The 23,245-nt window shown below is 34.9% G+C and overlaps 1 protein-coding gene across 3 annotated transcripts in view; it reads left to right on the top strand.

The window, feature by feature from the left end:
- The window catches only part of LOC136843129 (protein artichoke-like), a 308,081-nt gene that overhangs the window by 272,053 nt on the left and 12,783 nt on the right, over nt 1–23,245 (top strand). For all 3 annotated transcript variants that reach the window (XM_067111163.1, XM_067111164.1, XM_067111162.1), the window contains 2 exons: nt 17,922–20,987; nt 22,647–22,988. In XM_067111163.1, coding sequence (XP_066967264.1) covers nt 17,952–20,987; nt 22,647–22,988 — 3,378 coding nt within the window. In that variant the 5' untranslated portion in view covers nt 17,922–17,951. The remainder of the gene's footprint in view (nt 1–17,921; nt 20,988–22,646; nt 22,989–23,245) is intronic.

Here is a 23,245-nt window from a genome sequence, read left to right as displayed (position 1 = left end):
ATATATATATATATATATATATATATATATATATATATATATATCCTATGGATTATACTCCCACAGTTCTTCGTCTGTCGATTTCGCAAACACACTATGTGGAAATTGATGCTCAAGTGCACTTGGCCCGTGTTTTTATTTATCACCTAGGCTGCGTCACTATACCTTAAAACAAAGTTTCCCACTGACCAGTTTCCTCCGAGATCTTAGTGAAAAGTCTCGGTAAAAACGATTCTCAAGTTCCTGATCTACGCCGGTCACTTCTTGTAATCCAATACATAGTGTGAAAGTTTTTAAACAAAGTGGATAAGCGTTGTAAGAACAAATTTGCTTTACTGGAGAAAATTTGCCATTGAAGGGGAGTGTAGGACTTTCCACAGTAACTTTCAAGGAAGACATATCGAATATGGGACCATTAGTTACTCAAGGGCTTTCTGTAAAGTTAAGTATACCTTAGTTTAACCAGACCACTGAGCTGATTAACAGCTCTCCTAGGGCTGGCCCGAAGGCTTACTTATTTTACGTGGCTAAGAACCAGTTGGTTACCTAGTAACGGGACCTAATGCTTATTGTGGAATCGAACCACATTATAACGAGAAATGAATTTCTGTCACCAGAAATAAATTCCTCTAATTCTTCATTGGCCGGCCGGAGACTCGAACGCGGGCCCAGCAGAGTGCTAGCCGAGAACTATACCGACCCGTCCAACGAGGAACTAGGGCTTTCTGTAAAGGGAATGGTTAGCTTCCCTTGCAGCCTATTTAGCAATGTAGTTGAATACCGTCCCACACGCTGAGGTTCAAGAAGTACCCAGCATTTCTTTACGGTTATTTTGAATGACTTGTCTATGAACAGAAAGCCTCGAAACTATGGGGTCCTTATTTTTTTCGAAATATTTAGTTCACTCATCGAAAATATAGCAAGCGTTGTCTTTACTCGTGGAACTTAGCAGAAAAATGTCCAACTTTCGAATTTTTCCTTTATGATGATTGACAGCGAGTTATTTTGTTCCTGAAGTCCAACAGAACTGTTTTTCCACAATAGAAAAAATGAGAAGAGAAATAGATAAATGTTGATCTAGCAAATAAAAATGGTAAGATGGCAACGCGCATTTCAAACTTCATACACCGCCCTTCTCGCACTCAAGTAATTGTTCACTTAGCTGAATTATTACTTTGATTTAGGTGATGAAGGAAACATTAGTTATATGTGAGAAGTGAAATTTATATGCCTAGTCTCTCTCAGTCTTTTCATCACCATGCAACTAATAGGACTGAAGAAAATATTTACAACATTTACTGTGTATTTTCGGATATATATATATATATATATATATATATATATATATATATATATATATATATATTTATATACACAGTATACACATATATATATGTATATATATATATATATATATATATATATATATATATATATATATATATATTTATATATATAAATATATATATATATATATATATATATATATATATATATATATATATATATATATATTATATATATATAAATATATATACATATATATATTTATATATATATAAATATATATATATATATATATATATAAATATATATATATATATATATATATATATATATATATATATATATATATATATATATATATATATATATATATATATATATATATACACACACATACAGCACGTAACGTCAATCACTTCAACGATAACTCAGCATTTGATTGTCCTGCACATTGAAAAAAAGATGTTATTCATGTAACACACACACACACACACAAGAGGTTTTAATATATAATTATTATAAGATTAGTCTTACGATATATAAAATATAATAATTATGTATGCCTGTTAGCTCCGTATTCAGTGAAGCTGAAAAAGAAATGAGTTTCGGCAGTGGGAAATCTTTCATAATGAACAGCTCGGATTCCATGAATCCAGTTGAACCCATGATGCTGAACGAAGTTTTTGGAACATTCAGGAATGTGGCAGATGATGTTCAAGTCTCTACTGATGAGTTTATACTATATTAAAAGGAAATTCAGAGCAGGACGGTTTAGAAGGAAAAAGGAAAGCAAGGACGACCTGCATAATTTGTGAAATACTGAAAGGAATATGGACAGATATTATTAGTGGTACTGTCTGGAAAGACAAACGTGGGTGTGTGAGAAGGTCCATAAATTTCATTTTAACAAGGAAAAAGAAATTGGGAATGCATTACCATCCCAAGCCCATTATATGCAAGGAAAATCTGTTTACTGACTTCTTCTGTCAACTGACATTTTGACTCTTTAAAAGATGTCAATTAGATGATTTATCAAACAGAAGAACGCAGGAAATTCGACACTCGGTGAATGAATGTTATGTGGAACAGGTGAAACAGGTTGACTGGCGGGAACAAGTGTGGAGATACTGTTTCTAAAAATGTAAAATGGATTATAAAAGTCAACTGGAAATTTTTTTTGGAAGCAGTTTTCTTTGTTGCAAAAGAGAATTCCTAGCTCTGAGGTCGAGATAGCTCGAAACTAAATCATTTATTACATGAATCCATTTAAAACCAAATCATTAGCGATGCACATGCATTTTCACAGGGAGAGATCAAACGTTAGTAATTCAAAACTTGACCGTTAGCTGTAATTTGTGTTGAAACGAGCATAAACATCTAGTTAAATCGAACCAAGCAAGCAAAAAAAAAAAAAAAAAAAACAATACTTTTCACTCAAGGAAATCTAGGCTTAAATATAGTATTCCGTTTAATAGAGAAATCAAAGTTTACTTCACTTATTCAATCACAATTATACATTTATTCCTGGGCAGTCGTTCTGCTGTATTCATTGACATGCTTGCATTTGCACCAGAGATACACGAATCATTGAAAACTTTTTTTTAAAATTTTCATTAAGTTTTATATTTTTCCTGGAATTTTAGCCGCTGGAATCATTTTTCAATTATTAGAGTAAAGCCCACCTAGTTTTTATTTTTCCAGTGAATACTGTGATTTTAATTCATTACTCATCACGTTGATGTTTCTTTGCAATGGCAATATATCTCAGCAATATATCTCTCTTTTTATGTACTTATGTAGTCGCCTTTGATTATTGCATTGTTTGTGCGACACATGAGAGAAGATGAATAGGAAATTCAATACCAGAGGTCAAGAGAGGGAATGAAGCAAATGGCATCACTCCTTTCCTTTTCCCCTATTCCGCCACCTCGTTAAGCGAGTAAATAATTCGGCTGAGTTCTTTCGAAAATATTTTCTTTTACTGTGCGTTTTTAAGCTATGATATAAATGTATCGCTTACAAACACGAATTCATACACACACACATATATATTATATATATATGTATATATATATATCTATATCTATCTATCTATCTATCTATCTATCTATCTATCTATCTATCTATCTATCTATCTATCTATATATATATATATATATATATATATATATATATATATATATATATATATATATATATATATATATATATATATATACTAGAAAAAGTATGCAAGCGTTACTATGTCGGTTTCCATCAAGAACTTATAGTTTGAGATTGCTAGCCCAAACGTGAAAGAAACTTATCAGGTGACGACGCATGAATTCTCTTCTCTTAGAGGTCACCCATTCAATTGCTGACCAGACCCAATGTTCCTTGACTTCGATGGTAAAACGATCATTGTTGTGGCGGCGGCGATGATACCGTGTGTGTGTGTGCGTATTTTTTTTCATACCGGTAAGCTGTTTCCCCTCATAATTTGTGACCGAGGAAAACTCGAAGCAACATTCACCACTGCATCCATCCTTTAACCACTGAATTAGGGATGAACCCTGCTCAGAAACTTCTAAAACATAAGCCGCTTAACTATGACACACCTTGACTAGCGCTCTTTTACTTCATCTGGCCAACACTGTCTCGATTTTCCTCTTCACTTCACTCCCGTTTGTTTGAAATGTGTTTATTCAACAGGAGGATGTTTCCCAAATAGATTGAGTTATTTTCTCATTGGGCATATTCCCTTTAGAAAGAGTACGACATTAACACACAACCGTATTTGGATTTGCTTCTAAGGTTTCCTGTTAAACCAGCCATCATATTGCAGTGTGTCACATTTCGTATTTTTTTAATATTAACGTCTGTATTTTAATTCACGTTGTTTCTTTTTTTATACATCCATTCCAATTTGTACTGTTTCTTCCTATAATCTTATGGAATACGTCGTTTCCTCTCTCCGGTTCCTTTCCCTCGGAATTATCATTCCTCTCCCACTCCTCTCGGCAACAGCATCTTTCTCTTCCCACTTGAATTCAACTTCGTGTAAGAACTGTACTTTTTTTTGTTGCAAATGTTCATAAGAGGAAACTCGAGGCACTTCGGCAAATACAATTTTTCTTGACCAACCTTCCCGCAAGTAGCGTTAGTATTCCCATGTCAAAATTGCTAAATTACGATGGAAAAATAGAAACAACAAAATAACGACAGGAAATCCATAAGACTCGTTATTTCAGTGATGAGGATGATTATAGGAATCCCCATTGAGGGTATATAAAACTGAATAAAGTATTCACTTGGAGCGCATGGGCTATGGCGGATTAGGTGAATGAGTTATTCGTTATATAATTAGTATATCTACATGACATCTGGGCACTGGATGAATAATTTATTAGCGTCCTGTGTCTGTCGTATTATTTAATTACAATAACCTTACCCCATATGGTGAACATGCCGAACTCTTTATGATGTTATTATTATTACTGTGCATAACAAACATACATATTTTGTGGAACATCTAAAATGCCATCACCAGGCAAAAAAGTATGAAGTGAAAGAATTTTCATACGAGAAAAATGAAAAGTTGCAAATGAATAAGGAAGAAGGGCCTAGAAAAGAATACACACACACACACACACATATATATATATATATATATATATATATATATATATATATATATATATATATATATATATATGTATATATACATATATATACATAGGTATGTATACATATACCTACGGACCAATCGACTTTCTGTACAGCGTGTAATGCTGGCTGAAACTCTCAGCCACGGCCCATGAAACTCTCAGTTGCGGCTCATGAAACTTTCAGCCACGGCCCGGTGGTGGCCTGTGTTGTTGACAACTATAGCGGTGCCAGACACACGATCATGGCTAAATTTAATCTTAAATTAAATAAAAACTAATGAGGCTTGAGGGTTGCAATTTGGTATGTTTGATAATTGGAAGGTGGATGATCAACGTGCCAATTTGCAGCCCTCTAGCCTCAGTAGTTTTTAAGATCTGAGTGCGGACAGAAAAAACGCTGACAGACAGACAAATAGCCATCTCAATAGTTTTCTTTTACGGAAGACTAAAAACACTGGTAAGTAATATGTCTTTTGTTTTACATTCGGCCGCGTGACTGGATCACATATGGGAAATGACTTGACCACTTAACTGAGACTGCTATAAATATCACATATTTTCATACAAACATCACAAATAAGTTTAGACGCTGAAATTAGGAATTAATTTCGCTAGAGTGAACATCAACAACGTTATCCATTATGTAGGATTGGGCGTCCCTTTACAGAGGTCTTCATTTCCTATTCCATCAAAATATTATGAAATATTCATAACAGACTGAATCATATCGCCGTTACCCTGTCATTAGAAGAATTCATCAGTAATGTAATTAGCTGTCGCATTACTTGTGTATGAGCGCTACCAACTAGACATTTCATAATTAGGCTGTAATTCAGTAGTATTATATATCAGTTTTATTAAGATTATATTGCAAATGTTGATTCAGTTTTAAAAAAATTGATACAATTTGTTTCAGTATCATAATTCGCTGGTTGCGACAGTTTCTGATATAGCCTACCCTTGATCATGCTTAAATATGTCAGTATAATGATCATATGAGGGTCAGTTACACAAATAGTAGACTGCTAGGAATGGATGGTTTCAAAAGAATGAGGTGAAGGGTATTGCTTGCAATGAATACAAACAGCTGTGCTGTACTGGATCTGTTTAGGCCTGGAGTAAAAAGTAAAATAACTAATAAAGATGAACATCAAAGAAAGATAATGGCATGTTGAAGGTAAACAAACGTAAGTTTTGTCATTCTTACAAGTTCCGATGAACGTGACAAGTTGCAGGCTTAGACATTAAAAGAAGATTAATATAACATAGAATGTTGTTCACTAGATTCTCTGCACCTACACAAACACGTATACATGTGTTATATATACAAATATATATATATATATATATATATATATATATATATATATATAATATATATATATATGAATACTGTATACATATATTTTATATATATATATATATATATATATATATATATATATATATATATATATATATATATATATAAAGCTAAATATCCCTTAATATCGAATTCACTTTGCGTTTGGAATTAGTTAATTTTAAAGGAATTATGTATGATAAGTAGTTAGTGAAAATGTATATATCATATATAATTCCCTTTGGTGCAAATTATTTACAAGGTAAGTGAATTCCACAGGAAGTCGTATCTGTGGCTTTATATTTTGCGTATTAAATCTAGCGTGGAGTATGATTACACACACACACACACACACACACATATATATATATATATATATATATATATATATATATATATATATATATATATATATATATATATATATGTATATATATGTGTGTGTGCGTGCGTGTGTATGTGTTTGTACGTGTGTGCGCTCGTATTTATGTATCTTATTTTTGAGATAAGAAGTATGATAAAACGATACCCTGGAGTGCAAAGCGTCTCATGGAGTTTATTTCACCTTTTCGTGGCCCACGGTTGCTAAACCCTTCTTGAATTTATTTGCAGAGATTTTAAAAGCACCTTAAAGCAGATTACCATCAGCCAGCTAACAAGACTAGCATCTCACTCCTTTGTATCTTCCAGTCAGTCATGCATTTGATTGCAAAAGGCCCCTTTTTTTTTTTTTAAAGACGAAATAAACCTCACGAAAGGCCTACAATCACGTGTCTTTTTTTTCCAAGGTGGATGAAAAACAAATAATGTCTCAGTGATACGCTATGTTTTGCGTAAAATTTAATATAAATGCATCCATGTGTACACACACACACAACCACACACACATATATATATATATATATATATATATATATATATATATATATATATATATATATATATATATATATATATATATATATATATATATAATGTGTGTGTGTGCGCGCGAGTGTGTGTGTATGTGTAAATTAAACCATTTCCGCTAGCAAGGGTGGGCCAGAGAAAACTAGCACACTGATCACTGCTGAATTATGGATGAATATATTGTGCAGTAAAACTTCCATCACAGCATCAGGCGCTTCATACACCTATATACAAAATCACCAGCAACGTACTGAATCTTCATACACATTTCCGCCCACCTTTCAAGCACTATTGGGCTTCCCGGATAACAAGACCTTTCTTAGCCAATACCTCTTTCATTATACCTTTCCAGCCCTTTCCAGTCATCTTCTGTTCTTATCACCTAGCACTACAAAATTATAAATTTTTTCACCTCCTACCGTCCTACATTCCTTCCACACGAGTAAACTGTCTTAAAATTATCTGATGCATCCTTTCACCTATGTTAAACGTTTTACCACTCCTCCCTATCTTTACACTTTCACCATATCTGCTTTATTTCACGTCTGCTACGCATAGGTTTCATCTCAACTACAACTTTTTTTTTTTTTTTGCATCCAGCATTCACATTTCACTTCATTAAAGGAGAGTTGGCCTACCAATCCTTTCACGCATACGTGCATTAACTTCCATAAACAATCCAAGTTTTCTACATATCTTTTCCACACCCCCTGCTGCTTTCTGTCATCCTACCGTCATCCGTTATGTTTACACTCAAATACTTCTCTGAATCAATCGCTTCCACTCTTCTGCCATCCACAACTGTCGTAACCTTACTCTTGCACACATTTACTCTGCTTTATGGGTTATCGAATTTACCACAGTGGACATCAAGTTAGGTCAGTTTATCTGGATGGTTATGATCAACGTCACAATACTTCGTTTTTACATTCACAATCCGTCAGTTCATTTTTTTAACTTCACAAACATTCAAAAGAACTCATAGGATTCAACAAAGTAATTTTATCTTGAACAGATGTATATATTTCGCCAAAGGTGATCACTGGATAATGCTGGAAATAAATGCGCAGTCAGTGCTTATGCTCCGTGGAAGAGCTGTCTGCAAACGAACGATTTCGGTTGATGTCGCGTATATGAGATGAAGAGCCAGAGATTAATGTTCTCGAAGGACAGCCGTTACAGAAGGATGGCTCTATTTCACAGTCATTCATCTTGAGGAAACTGCCTGTTTCTGTATTGCAGCCTCATTTTTCCGCTTGGTGAATGTTTGTGAATAATAACTTGAGTTGCTGTCATTTTCGTTATAAATCTGAAATTCCTGTCATTTGCAAAGACTCTCTCTAAAGTGAAGGTAATTATAGAGTGATCGATTTCATGTAATGGAGGACTGTCATTTCAGTGAGATGTTTGGTATTATTGTGGAGTAACTTCTCTTTCGTACAAAACATGAATAAGTAAATTTTAATATAACTTTAATCTGCCTGACCCTATTGGCTCTTATAAGTTTGTGAAGGGGAAAAAATGAATTGTATTGTAAATATGGTAACGAAATTCGATAACTTGACCCAGCCATAAAGAGATATCAAACTTGATATCTACTGTGGTAGATCCTATGACCCAAAAACTGATTAAATGTGCGCAAGAGTAAGGTTGTGACGGTAAATGGATGGTGGAAGAGTGAAAGCGATTGGTTCATAGAGGTATTTAGGCGTAAATAAAACAGATAATGGTAGAATGATGGAAGGCAGTAAGTTGGCAGAAAAAAATGGTTAAAGATTTGGATTGTTTTTGGAAGTTTATGAGTAAGTTTATAAGTTTATATATATATATATATATATATATATATATATATATATATATATATATATATATATATATATATATATATATATATATATATATATATACACACACACACACACACACACACACACACACACATATATATATATATATATATATATATATATATATATATATATATATATATATATACACACACACACACACACATATATATATATATATATATATATATATATATAAATCGAGGGCAGATTTACACTTTTTTCAACAGTATAACGTCCTCCATTCTTTCCACATGACTAAACCACCTTAAAATTATCTGATCCATCCTTTCATCTACGCAAAATTTCTTACCACTTCGTCCTGTCTTCAAATTTCCCACTTTATCACTCTCCTTATGTTACCTCTGCTACGCACGAATTTCGTTTCAGCAGCTCCAACCTGTGTTTTTTTTTGTTTTTGCTTTCAGCATCCACACTTCACTTCTTTAAAAGAGAATTGGACGAACAATCCCTTCACATATATATATATATATATATATATATATATATATATATATATATATATATATATATATATATATATATATATATATATATATATATATATATATATAGCAAGCGAAGTGTGGATGTTGAATGCAAATAAAAAAAAAACAGGCTGAAGCTGCTGAAATGACATTCGTGCGTAGCACAGGTAACATGAGGAGAATGATAAAGTGGGAAATTTGAAGACAGAAAATAGTGGTAAGAATGTTTGCGTAGGCGAAAAATGGATCAAATCATTTTAAGATGATTTAGTCATGGGGAAAGAACTGGAGACGATATGCTGTTGAAAAAAGTGAATAATTTGCTATCGCTTTTCTATAACTCGCAAGTCTTCACAGGGTTGGAAATGAGGGGGTCTTTGATTTTTAGTTATAGTCACAGTTTTTATCAATATCTGCTATTTCATGAGCACTCCGGTGAATGGTGCTTAGGATAGAGAACTGTCCCATAAGAATATACTACTTCATTATCGTAGTTACAGGGGATTTCAGGTTTTGTTAGGCGTCAAGCATACGCAACTACATCCTGTAATATCGGGTCTAAATTCACTTTTTCTCTCTTTGCATGCAGACTGAAGAATTTTCCAGTCAATAAATTGCATTCTTAACTCTATAATTATATTGGTAGTACCCAGAGCCTACTGATTAAGGAAAGAATCTCCAACGAGGTGAAATTTTGTTATCCCTGACCACTTTTGGAATCTTTCCGGGTTCTGAGACAATAAACTTTGCGTGTTAACTTACTGTATCTAGTCGCCAATTGGGCCTGTTCAAAGGCATCTTTTAAAATTTGTGAGTCCAAATATACTCTTTAGACGCAATCAGTCCAAGAGCGTCTCTAATTATGTGAGGAAATAAACACAGGATGTCGAAATAAACCTTGGAGTGAGCTTAGATATTCAACAACGCCGAAACAGGCATCGCTCTATACTGTAGCAATTTTCTTACGATTATTTTCATCGTCGACTGGATATCGATCGTACAAGTTTTCTTTTCTACCTACGAATGTATATGTATGCAAAAGGGAACAGATAAACATCAAGGGATGTAACCATACTTAATCATGCTTTAAATACAAAGAGAGAGAGAGAGAGAGAGAAGAGAGAGAGAGAGAGAGAGAGAGAGAGAGAGAGAGAGAGAAAGAGAATTGGCTGTCAAGCTCCGTGTGCATTACAGAGGCGTGATAAGGATCGTTAGCGAGAAAATGGATGTTCAACGGCATGTATAGCAAGGCCTTTCTGACAGCATATTTTAGTGCGATAACAAGAGGGGAAAGTCTGGCGACATTAATCAGAGAATACAAAAAAAATCTATTACGTAACAGTCTCATGTCTCCGTCATAACTTGTATCTATTAATTATGTCTAGAGTATTTTTTAATTTTATTTTCTTCTGTATCTTAATTATATGTTTAAGTATGTTCATTTTGAATAGAAAGATGAATTGCAACTCGGGAGGAATATTAGAGGCATTTTTGAAATCATTATTATGTGGGTAAAACTTTGTTAAGTGATTTCAGTAACGACAGTTGTTAAGAAAGTAACATTTTAGTTTAGGAACCCTGATCATAATTTAGCGACGGAGTTATGAGAGTGAATGAAGGACGTTGTAATTTACCTTAAAAGGACAAAAACTGAAATCTATGGGGAAATCTTTAGGTTAATTTATAACTTTATCTAAGAGTATACAGAAGGCTTGATTCGTAATATTTGTCAGAAACCGTTGGCACCTGTCTCCGTCTTGACTTATTTTAGTCGAATATTTTGTCCTGTTTCGCGCTATGCAAAACACTTACATAATAATAATAATAATAATAATAATAATAATAATAATAATAATAATAATAATAATAATAATAATAATAATAATGAATAGTTTTTACTCCTATTTTTTAATTTTATCGCCGTAGGTTTCATATATATATATATATATATATATATATATATATATATATATATATATATATATATATATATATATATACTATATATGTGTGTGTGTGTGTGTGTGTGTCTATACTTGCAAGTGGGCCTAGATGTCAAGAATGAAATGCTAACTTCTTGTATACAAAGAAGGGAAATTCGACATGCCTTTGTTTTTAAATACTTGCTTTGCGTGTCCACACTTCGCTTGTCATTACTGTCGGGGGATGGGGGTGGGGCAAGATATCCCACTGTGCGGTGGGAAGGGGACGCTTGCAATAATAAAGTTGCCGAAATATAGACACTAGTAATCCTGTAGTGCTACGCTGTAGTTCTACGTTATTTACACAGAATCTGGTATTCTGTGACTTATGAGAGGTTTAGAAATCAACTGGATTTATAACTTTATAAACAACCATATCGGTTATGATAATAACAGTACCGGAGCTGGAATTGCTACTTGAAACTTGGAGCGGTTGTATAATGGCAACAATACATCAAACTCAAAACATTTGCAGAACAAACTTTAACACTTTCAACACACTTTTGATTCTACGCTTGCAGCGATATACCTGTAGAAGTTGTGTTAAAAATAAAGAATTTGAGAAAAATAGCAACACTTCAGTTGTGGATATTAGAAAGTGGCCTGAGAGTTTGCTAACGCAGATTCACCAAGTCATCAACAAACAGAAATATTTACTCTTACTAGAGGAGTGAGAGAGGAAATGCTCTCGGAAAAGAGGATGGGAAATTCTACACAGGCCATGTGTCAACGAGAGGTCAGGTCAAGTATCACAAAGGAGCTACTGATGCATGTGGTGAAACGGATGGTCCTGTGAACATAATAATTCTTTTACTTCGGATTTACGCTCTTATTCTTCATGTGGTTTGTGATTGTATTTTGAACCCTTTCTCAAACCCTTTCTTATTCTAAAGACACACACACATATATATATATATATATATATATATATATATATATATATATATACATATACTGTATATATATGTGTATATATATAGATATATTATATATAATATATATATATATATATATATATATATATGCATATATACTATATATACGTATATACACATATATATGTATATGCATATGCAAATAAATATATATACATATATTTATATATAAAAAATATATATGTATGTATATGTACATACAAATAATCAGAAACCAGTCCACTAAGCCCTGCAGCTAAATGGGGAAAATTGTTGTAGGGGCAAGCATGATTTATAGAAGTTTGTCTACGAGTAGTCATAGAACCACATTGGGTGTTGTCTCTTGTGATAATTTGATTGGCGTTGTAATATTATTTGTAGATTGATGAAATAACGCTTGAAATAACCTTCATGAAGCCACAATTGCATTTCTAAGTGATATGATAGATCATGTAACTGAATATATTTGACTGAGAGAGAGAGAGAGAGAGAGAGAGAGAGAGAGAGAGAGAGAGAGAGAGAGAGAGAGAGAGAGAGAGAGAGAGAGAGAGAGAGAGAGAGAGAGAGTCATTTTTCTTTAAATTATATTATTTGTTTATTAACAAACTTCCAATTAAATGAAATGAGATAATAGAACTGTTTCTTTTAAACGCAGATCTATAGCACGAACTGTATAATGAAATTAGTTTATATCAGATCCGGAAACGTAAACACTTTAAGAAACTATTGTATTCTAATCATGTTAATAGTTACTCAATCTTTGTACACTTATATTGTCGTTGGTTCTATTCTCATCCGTCTCCTTATCTTCTGCTAATTCGATTTTGAAGACAGAGCTTCCAAACTGAAATGAATAGGAACTTGACGGGAGACCGATCGTTTCTAAAAGAGAGAGAGAGAGAGAGAGAGAGAGAGAGAGAGAGAGAGAGAGAGAGAGAGAGAGAGAGAGAGAGAGAGAGGTCTTTACACTCCGGTTCACAGGGTGACTCGGTCTCACATATCTTGATAAAATAAATTTTAGTTAAGCCGCCGTGCAAATGAGGCTAGAGACCCTCTGTGCAATATATCAGTTGATAATATGTAGAAAATAGCAACTCTGTTGAAACGTTGTTGAAGTTTTCCTTAGAAAAAATATCCGTAAAATTGTAAATGTGAAGTCATCAACATTGGCTTATCCTGATATAGTTGTAAAGCACACATACTCTTATAAAACTAATTAATAATCTATTAACTTCCTACAAACTTCCAGAGAAACATCTTCGACTATGACAGCCACGAGCGGGAAGTTAGTTTGCGCTGTTTAGGGAAAGAGATGACTGAATCTCATGGGAATGCCTGGTGACAAACTACAAGAGCAAAAGTCAAAATGAGTATATACGTCGAGGCATAAATCATATCTCATGAAATCCACATGTAAATATACTGATAGAGTTTTTGAGAAAAAAAATGTTATTGTTACGTAACCTTTTTGGTAGAGGAATAATGTCTGATAGTGAAAAGACCTTCAAAAATAAGACTTGGCAACTGACAAGCGCGGCATTTATTCAAGATTCAGAGCGACCTTTCATGTTTCGGAAAATCGTAATTTCCGAAAATGATGATTTTAAGTAGAATCTCTGTCGTCAAAGAGTTAGTAATGATTTTTTTTTATGAATATTTTTCGGAAATAAATATGAAAAAAAATCCGAAGTTTTTCTTGTACCCGAACCTTACCGAACAAATAAATTTAGCGTATTTCATAATTAATTGCTTGATTTATCTTTTAAACAATACCCATGCGTCTCAGATATCATTACATATACTACATGACAAGCGAAGATGTTAGACAAACAACTAACAAAAAAATGACGCAATAAAACAAGTAGATGCACCTCACATACCCTTTTCATCTAAATCAGGCATTTTCAACGAAGAGGAATCTGAGATCCTTTACGGGCCTCAGTGAAAAAGTTGGATAAGTCACACACACACACACACACAAAAAAACATAAATTGAGGTATAAAAGGGATAGGGGATTAACTCTGTCATTAAAAGCCACTCCGTTACACGATTGGCTATTCGGCTATTCCACAAAAATAAGGGTGATTGAGATGACTGTTTAATGAGGACTTCATACAGCCCGTGGAAGCATTGGAAACTGGGCTCTCGATGAACATCGATGTGGGGTTCTTTGAAAATGGGAAGTTGAGTTTCTTTGAGTGACTGGTTTTACCCCTCTGCCTGGCATTTATGAAAAATGTAATGCCGTAGTAACAGTGTGATTGACACTGCCACGGTTGATCATTAAGACCAAAAATAGAATGGTAATCATGTATTAACGTTGAAGGCTTGACAACCTGAGTTGAATCTAAGGGTAAGACCGATCATAATTCATCTGTTATGAAACTGTTACTTGATATGGATGTTAACCTGTCTGCGGTAGGATTTGCTTATTAACAGACAGCTGCCGGTAATGATGAATATATAGAGATGTAGGTTATTAGGAAAATGCTTGCACGAACGGTTGCAAAATCTATATATATATATATATATATATATATATATATATATATATATATATATATATATATATATATATATATATATATATATTACTGCTGGTTGATAATGGTTTTAGCATTTCTTACCCGGTAATTTCACATGAAAAACTTAAAGGCTGCGAGCGACAGCTTAAGCTGTCCTGACTTTGAATAATCTTCTGTACTGGGTTTTTGTAGCATAAAAAGTGAGTTAGTCATCATTCTCTGTATGTATTGTTTTCTATGGAAAAGAATAACATTCAAGAAATTTAGTGCCCACTAAAGTACTGCTTTTTAAAAATTAGTTCTTTGTACGCTGTCGAATAAAACACGCCTGTATATTAGCAGAAAAACAAATAAAATCTTGTAACCAATAAATGTATGATTGCTGGGCCTATGAAACATGCAGCAGAAAGACTTAGTGAACATTAGTGAAACAGGAACCATTAAGAATAAACGAAGTCAGACGTTAAATTCCTTACCTGTTTTCCAATAGTTCTCAGCACTTGGGGAGTTGCATGTGAATGATACCTGCAAAAAACAAACAGAGAATTTATTCTGATTTTCCTAATTTATTAATTAAACATAAGGTTATACGACGCTCAATAAAAACATAATGTGGTAGGCAATAGGTAAACTTACGAAAAATAAATACATATATTCAAATGAAGCAAATCAAGCGGGTCTTAAATTGGCGAGCAATCATTGAATAAAATATATGTTAAAAAAATACAAAGCAAAGGTAAAGCTGTAAGGGCAAAACTAATGTCAATGAACTCGATGGATACATTACCGCTAAAAATCAGAACTATTATCTGATATACTGCCTGGTAACAGTTTTACATTTCTGAAAAAATCAAAGTAAAAGTCCCTACTTTGTCAATGTGACAGAATGCTAAGTCAGCATAATACTGATGTAGACACTGCGAGATCAGTGACAAGTTCTAATGCAAGAGGCTCGGGCGGGAATGCCGCTGACTAAGTAAAGACTAAGGATTATGGAAAAATAAAAGAAAAGACTTTAAACTTTTCTTCATGCAATTTTGCCCAGGGGAAAAGGTCTCAGGACGCTGCTCACATCCGGATAAGAGGAAAAGTATTCCACTATGTAGCATAATATTGTAACCTCTAGATAGGAGAAACTTAGTAGAGAGTACTCTTTTTGGGCAGTATTAAAAGTATCAGATGACAGATTTTAACAGAGCTGTGAAAAGTAAACTTTGAGGCAAAGAGACTACAATCTATCGTTATTTACTCAGAATCACTGGTGCCACCAGTGCTCCATGAAGTTGCTCTAGGGTTGCACTAGGCCTAGCTGCTAGTTCCTTTCGTCCCAGATCAGAACCGCATCATTTGACAGCTTATCAATGTGGCTAAATGTATGCATTATATGTAAATTCAGGAGGAACTTGCTTTTGATTTTAATATGGATTTAGTACACTCTGCTATGTTTCAACTTTATAATGCCGGTTTGAAATTATTCTTCTGGTAATGTCTTTCTGTACTGAAGTAAAATTTATTGGTATTCAGTGTAAAATATCTCGCACAGACTTCGGAAAATAACCTGTTGATGAACTGCTATAGGCTATAGTCGCAGTTCTAAATAGATAGAGAGAGAGGTCGGTGCAATAAACCTTGAGAGATGATGTATCATGTGCGTAAGTAAATTCGACTTTGAGGATATAAACTGATTGGTCATATAGCTCATCCAATGTTCTAGATGTCGTGGGGTTCCATATTTTCTCAGTGACTAATATGCATTTGCGTAAGATTCGTGTGAGAGTGTCTGCCGATGTCTGTTTACAGAGGATAACTTACAATGAAAGGCAAGAAAATCAACGACAATCAAAGGTAATTAATTTACCAACTGATATTTCTAAGGACAGAATCCTCAAAACTGTTAGGTTATACCAGTTGGGTTTCAACCATTTTTGGCCCATGCACCCTTTCACCATGTGCCAGAATGTCATTTCCCGTCCCCCACCTCTCTTTCCAGACTTGTCTGCTTCAAAAGGTGCATTCCAAATAATATGCAACAAAACACTAACACAAACACACAAACTAGCAGAGAGAAAGCCCAGCGTGACCTCTCAGTAGTGCGGACCGATGCACACTGCGTTTTGTGTGGTCCTAGAGCCAGTTTGAGCCTACCAATCTGTGGTCACAATTCTCCCCCTGCCCCCTAGCCACCTTGAAACTCTGAAATTCCCCCCTGGTTAAGAATAACTGGGTTACACCTAACCCTACAAACTTTCTTTAAAGCGTACATACAATCCCAAAACGACCAGCTTTCAATCATGGGAAAAGACATGAATTAGGTACTCAGTAGTAAGTCGATTGTGATTAGTCACAGTTAAAGTAGAGATGAGTATGGCGCTAATAACCGAATTCCCAAATACTAGCCAAGGTTCTAAAAGGAAAAGTTGCATTTGTGAATATTTTGCCCTTCCTTATTCCGTATTCATCTTTCACTTTAATTAGCCTATTGACAGGTTTATAAATTATGTTTGTTTATATTGCAAGTGATAAAATCGATGTGATTAGCCCTATGCCTACAAGATATATTAATAAAAGTATAGTGTTATGCAATACTGATATACTCAGTTTCTTTCGATGTGCTAAGTTGAGAGTTCTCTTAGGTTATGAAATGACACGTACGTATGTATGTATGTATGTATGTGTAAAAATAAATAAATTGATAAATAAAAATAGGGTTATAACCCTTAGTACTGTGCGAGTGGGCAAACTTCAATGGAGATATGTGCGAAAAGTAGAGAATAAATCTAGAATATTTCTTAATAAAAAAAACTATTATACATAATGCATTTGTTTGCAGTTAATTTATTAAAACACTTTACATGCATTTTTCATGTCTGCTGAGTGGGAGTACAATATCCCACTGTTATAGTATTTGAAACAAACATTCCTGTTACATTTAATTTAGACAATTGATTTTGACCCATTTATTTCTCTCTCTCCTTGCAGATTCAGCATGACCAAGAGCTGATATTGACTATGGACTGGCTGATCCTTGCCACCCTTGCAGTGGCATGGGAAACAGGAATTCAAGATGTCGAGGGAACACAAGATATCTCAGGGACAGCTTGCCCATCATTCGAAGACAACTCCTATTGTCCTTGCTACCACTTCGACGATGGGGTCTTCTTGGAATGCTCGGGGCTACCCTTGGCCACGGTGTCGAGGGTCCTCAGCCTTATTGAGCGTCCTGTGACGTCACTTAGCATTTATGACCTCGATTCTGACATCACCCATCTTTCTCCCGGGTTCTTCGTACAGAGTAACGGGGTCATTACTTTACAGATATCACATTCCAGCATACAGACTGTAGCAGACAGGACTTTTGACGGCTTGGAAAATTCTTTAGAGAGTCTCACTATCATGCATAGTCGACTCTCTACCGTCCCACAATCTTCCCTTCAAAAGTTGTCAAAACTGAAATCGCTTGATCTTGAAGCAAATAATATCACAGTGCTGGAGAGCTATACTTTCCTCAATATGAAGTTAACTAGTCTTAATCTCAAAGGAAATGAGATAAAATTGATATCAGAATATGCCTTTGGTGGCCTTGAAGAAACTCTTGAAGAACTGAATCTCATGAGCAATAAGCTGAAGCAGCTTCCAATATCTGCTCTGAAACGTCTCAACAAACTAAGAACATTAAAGGTAACTTGGAACAGGATTTCTGATATTGTGAGTGACGGGTACTCACAGTTACCGGCCCTTGAAGTAGTGGATTTAAGTAGTAACCGTTTTGTGGAACTTAACAAAAATAGTTTAAAAACAATGCCAGAACTTGTGTCACTTTCAGTGTATATGAATGATATAACAAACATTGCATTTGATGCATTTTTTTATAATGATAAATTACAGACTCTCTATATAAGTCATAATGATATCATGCACCTTGCTCCAGAGACCTTCACGTTTACTCCATCTTTAAGAGTTGTAGATCTGGGAGACAATCATCTGCATTCGATAAGTAATGGTTTGTTTTCCAATCTTACAGAATTACAAGAGGTCTTTTTAACAAATAACAACATTTTGAAAATCACTAACAACACATTCAATAATTCACCCAAAGTGTCTGTACTATACCTTCAGAACAATGAGATTCACGATATTGAAAGTGGAGCTTTCCTAAATTTGGAAATGCTCTTCAACCTACAGTTAAGTTCTAACAACATTGCCGAAATCCCGGCAACTCTATTCTCTACAACAAGGAGCCTGAACTCCCTCAGTCTGGACAACAACCGCATTTCAAATCTCAAAGACGGTACTTTCACTCAGCTTGTAGAGCTACGAGAGCTAAGACTTCAGAACAACAAATTAACGAAAATTGAAACAGGTATATTTTCCCCGCTCTCCAACCTTCTTGAATTACATTTGCAGAATAATGAGATAGAGTCTATTGGTAAAGAATCATTTTCGACCTTGGAAAATCTGCAACATTTAAATTTAGAAAATAATAAACTTCAAGAATTCCCAGACTGCCTCAGTCGATATCCTGCAAACCTAATTGCTCTTAAATTATCTAGAAATGAAATCAAAGCTGTTCATGTAGATGCATTCAGAGGACAAGACAAGCTTGAAATCTTCTGGTTGAATCATAATAACATTACGGTAATAAAGGAAACAATGCTGGGCGATTTGGGATCTATGCGGGAACTCTACTTAGAGCATAACCAGATAAGGCATATTGAGGATAAATCCTTTAAGAGTATGAGGAAACTTCAGCATCTATCCCTCTCTCACAATAAGCTGAAACATATCAATTCCCTGCTGTTTGAAGAGTTATTTTCTCTGGAGAAGTTGTACTTGGATAATAATCTAATTATGGATATAGAACCACAGTCTTTCCAGAAACTAATTAAGCTCCATGAGCTAGATCTCTCAAATAATCAGATCTACGTAATTAGGAGGTATGTTTTTGAAGGATCTATTCCCATTAGAACCCTTAATTTACAGGGGTCAATGATTAGTGAGATTGATCATGATTCTTTTGTAGACTTGTTGAAACTGGAAGAGCTGAATTTGAAAGGAAACATGCTGAGTGGCCTGAACAGAATTTTCCTTAATGCCCGCAATGTCAAAGTTCTTAATTTAGCAGATAACAAATTTGAAAATATTGAGGAAGATGCTTTGTACAGTTTGCCGAACTTGGTCACGCTAGACCTGAGTGGCTGTAAACTTTCTAGTCTACCAGCACATCTATTAGCTGAAGCTTCAGTGCTAAAAACAATCAATCTATCCAGAAATGTTTTTAGATCACTTACAGCTGCACTCTTCCAAAAAATGTGGGGTCTGAAAGATATTGATTTGTCATATAATAATCTAACAAACAAAGTGTTTGCTACCCTAGCTGGACTCACAAAATTAGAAACTTTAACACTAACAGGAAACCCACTAGTAGAATTAACAAGTGCTCTGAACGGTCTAACACGGCTCAGAGAACTGTACCTATCTAATACATATCTGAGAGAAATGGATAACACAGTATTTTCTGGGTTAAGGTACTTGAAAGTATTAGATCTTTCAGAAAACAAGATTTCAGATTTTCCACCAGGTATCTTTGCCAATTTGAGAATAACAAAGTTAAACCTGGCTGATAATAATTTTGAGCAAATTCCTAATGCAATGTTCCTTGATGGGATGACAGACTTGACTTCTCTAAATATGTCGGGCAATCCGCTGAAAAGAATTACCGGAAAGAGGGTCATCGGGGGTCCCACCCTTAACAACCTAGAGGAGCTTGAAGCTACAAGAACTAATCTCACCATCCTGACAAGCTCTGATTTGCTCCTGACTCCATCTCTGCGTTCCCTCAATCTGGCCCATGCGTCGATTGGAAAACTGTCCCCAGGATGTTTCCGAAATCTTACCCAGCTGACTCATCTCAATCTCGGATTTAATCACCTGGAGATCTTACCCAGAGAACGGCTCCGAGGGCTTAGAGCTCTGACCCACCTCAACCTCACTGGGAATAATATTAAAAAACTTGACCAACTTCCCTCGGATTCTCACACAGTAAAAGTAAGTTGTATTAAAAGTTGATATTTGTATGCGGGTGTGATATTTGTACTGCATGTAAAGTGCCTCTCTAGGCTAGGTTAGGTTATAACTTTGAAAGAATTTATTCTAAATATTTAAGATTATTGGTGTAGAAAGATGACATATGGTACCACGTATTTTTCGTATTTTGAATTCTGTTCTTTTATGATCATTATCTAACTTCTAATTTTTTTCTTTGTAAAATATTTGATCGCTTGTGTTTTTTTTAAATCATTACGGTATGTTCTATTGTTTTGGCCTAAATTTGATGCATAGCAACCGTCAGTTTGAATTTTTGTTTTGAGATACTAGACACTTACGGTAAACGCAGACTTTGTACAACGGTTGAGTGAACTGAAAAAAAGTGCGGATGAAAATGTTAACTGTAATATTAGCACCACTTTCAATGAAACAGGCACTCACACTTACAGTACAATACTTTCTGTACATGTTTTTATGCAGTCGTAAAAAGAAGAGTTCAAATATTTTTTAGCAACGAAGAATAGGAGGCCTACCAGGATAAGGAGCCGCTATTTGGTTTACCTTGCTGAAAATAAATATAAATACTGTATATTAAAACTCTCAGCCACAAATTCTCTCTCTCTCTCTCTCTCTCTCTCTCTCTCTCTCTCTCTCTCTCTCTCCTCATATGTCTTTGTTTCGCATCTTGGTCATTTAAGACAGTGAAAATATATCAGCAAAAAGTAATTAGTCTTCTCAGCTACCGCCTAAATGGCGTGGAAATGGCTCACGCCCGCTATTGTTAATTGCCACGAACGGGGCTGCTTATTTCTAACACAGGCAGTCCTGGATTTCTGTAGGTCCTCCCGCCATTGTTCTCGCCATCTGAGTTGGAATTGTTCTCCATATTAATTGAATGAATACAAATTGATTACAATTTCCTAGCAACGCTCAGGAACACCGCAGCTATTTAGGGCTGCAATTTCAGAGGTGCGGTGGAATTCAAATGCTATGACCTTATCGTTCAAGAATTTAGGCAAAGTATAAGAATGGTATTTGCAAATGACATTTTTAAAAATGCTTCTCCCCAGATATTTTATGGGCACTTCAAATGCTTTAGATTACTCTCAACTAGATCTTACCGGAAAGTTCTTCAAAGAAAATGATTCAATGTTAACCTAAATGGAATAAAATACTTTACTTGCATACGCTTTGCTATCTTCAAGACGTTCAATTCAGATGTAGGCATTAATTATGAGATTTGAGAAAAATTTAGATTGAAACACATTCATGGTAATTCTAAAAAACATACTTGGAAACGGAAAGAACACTTTACTTACAGTTAACCCTCTGGCACTTGAAAAAGTAGTTTTTTTTTTTTTAACCATAAAGTAAAATTTTAATTAGGCACATTCTTTTGTAAAGCATTGGTTTTCATTTTATCGGTAAAAATGTTTCTTTCTTCAAATTGTTACACAAACATTTGGGAGATGCACATGTAAATAGCCAGTTAAAAATTGCAAACCAATGAAATTTGGGCAGAAGGAAACCGAGTAAATAGAGCAAGTTATCAAATGCATCCTTGAAATGAATAATCGATTTAGAATGAATGGTGTAGTACTAGTTTAACGCTGTCGATTATAAGAACTAACAGCACTACCTGATCTTATACTTTCCCAGGTGATAGATGCATCCTCCAACATGCTGACGGACCTCGAGGAAACGACTTTCCGACATGGCAGTGGCGTGGAAAAGCTCCTCCTGCATTCCAACTGGATTGCCAACATCCACCCTCGCTCGTTCACACCCCTCAGCAGCCTGCGTTATCTTGATATTTCCAACAACAACCTAGAGGCTCTTCACACGGTGGCTCTCGAGCCGGTCGAAAGAACCCTCAAGACTCTCAAGCTCGGTGGGAACCCGTGGAACTGCGGCTGCGAAGTCAGTGAGCTGTGGTCATGGCTGCAAGACCATCTGTCTTATGTCGAAGATCCAGACGCCTTGTCTTGCGATCTGCCGAAGGCAAGTTGACTAGAATAGTAGCTGTGGAATTTGGGAAAGTTAGTCAGATACCTTCTCTCATTCACAATCGTTTTAAGGTTAATGGCAATGCACCTAGCATGGCATAAGATACTTTGACTAAACACTTGAAGTCGACTGCTAATTCTGATCATGGCAATGCACCTAGCACGGCATTAGATACTTTGACTAAGCACTTTAAGTCGACTGCTAATTCTGATTGTCACTGGCGCTATTTAAGTTGAATTTCGAACGTCTCG

The sequence above is a fragment of the Macrobrachium rosenbergii genome, chromosome 11 (genome assembly GCF_040412425.1).
Source record: "Macrobrachium rosenbergii isolate ZJJX-2024 chromosome 11, ASM4041242v1, whole genome shotgun sequence".
Classification (NCBI taxonomy): Eukaryota; Metazoa; Arthropoda; class Malacostraca; order Decapoda; family Palaemonidae; genus Macrobrachium; species Macrobrachium rosenbergii.
Note: the sequence above shows the minus strand (reverse complement) of the source record. Positions and strands in the feature narration are given on the sequence as shown.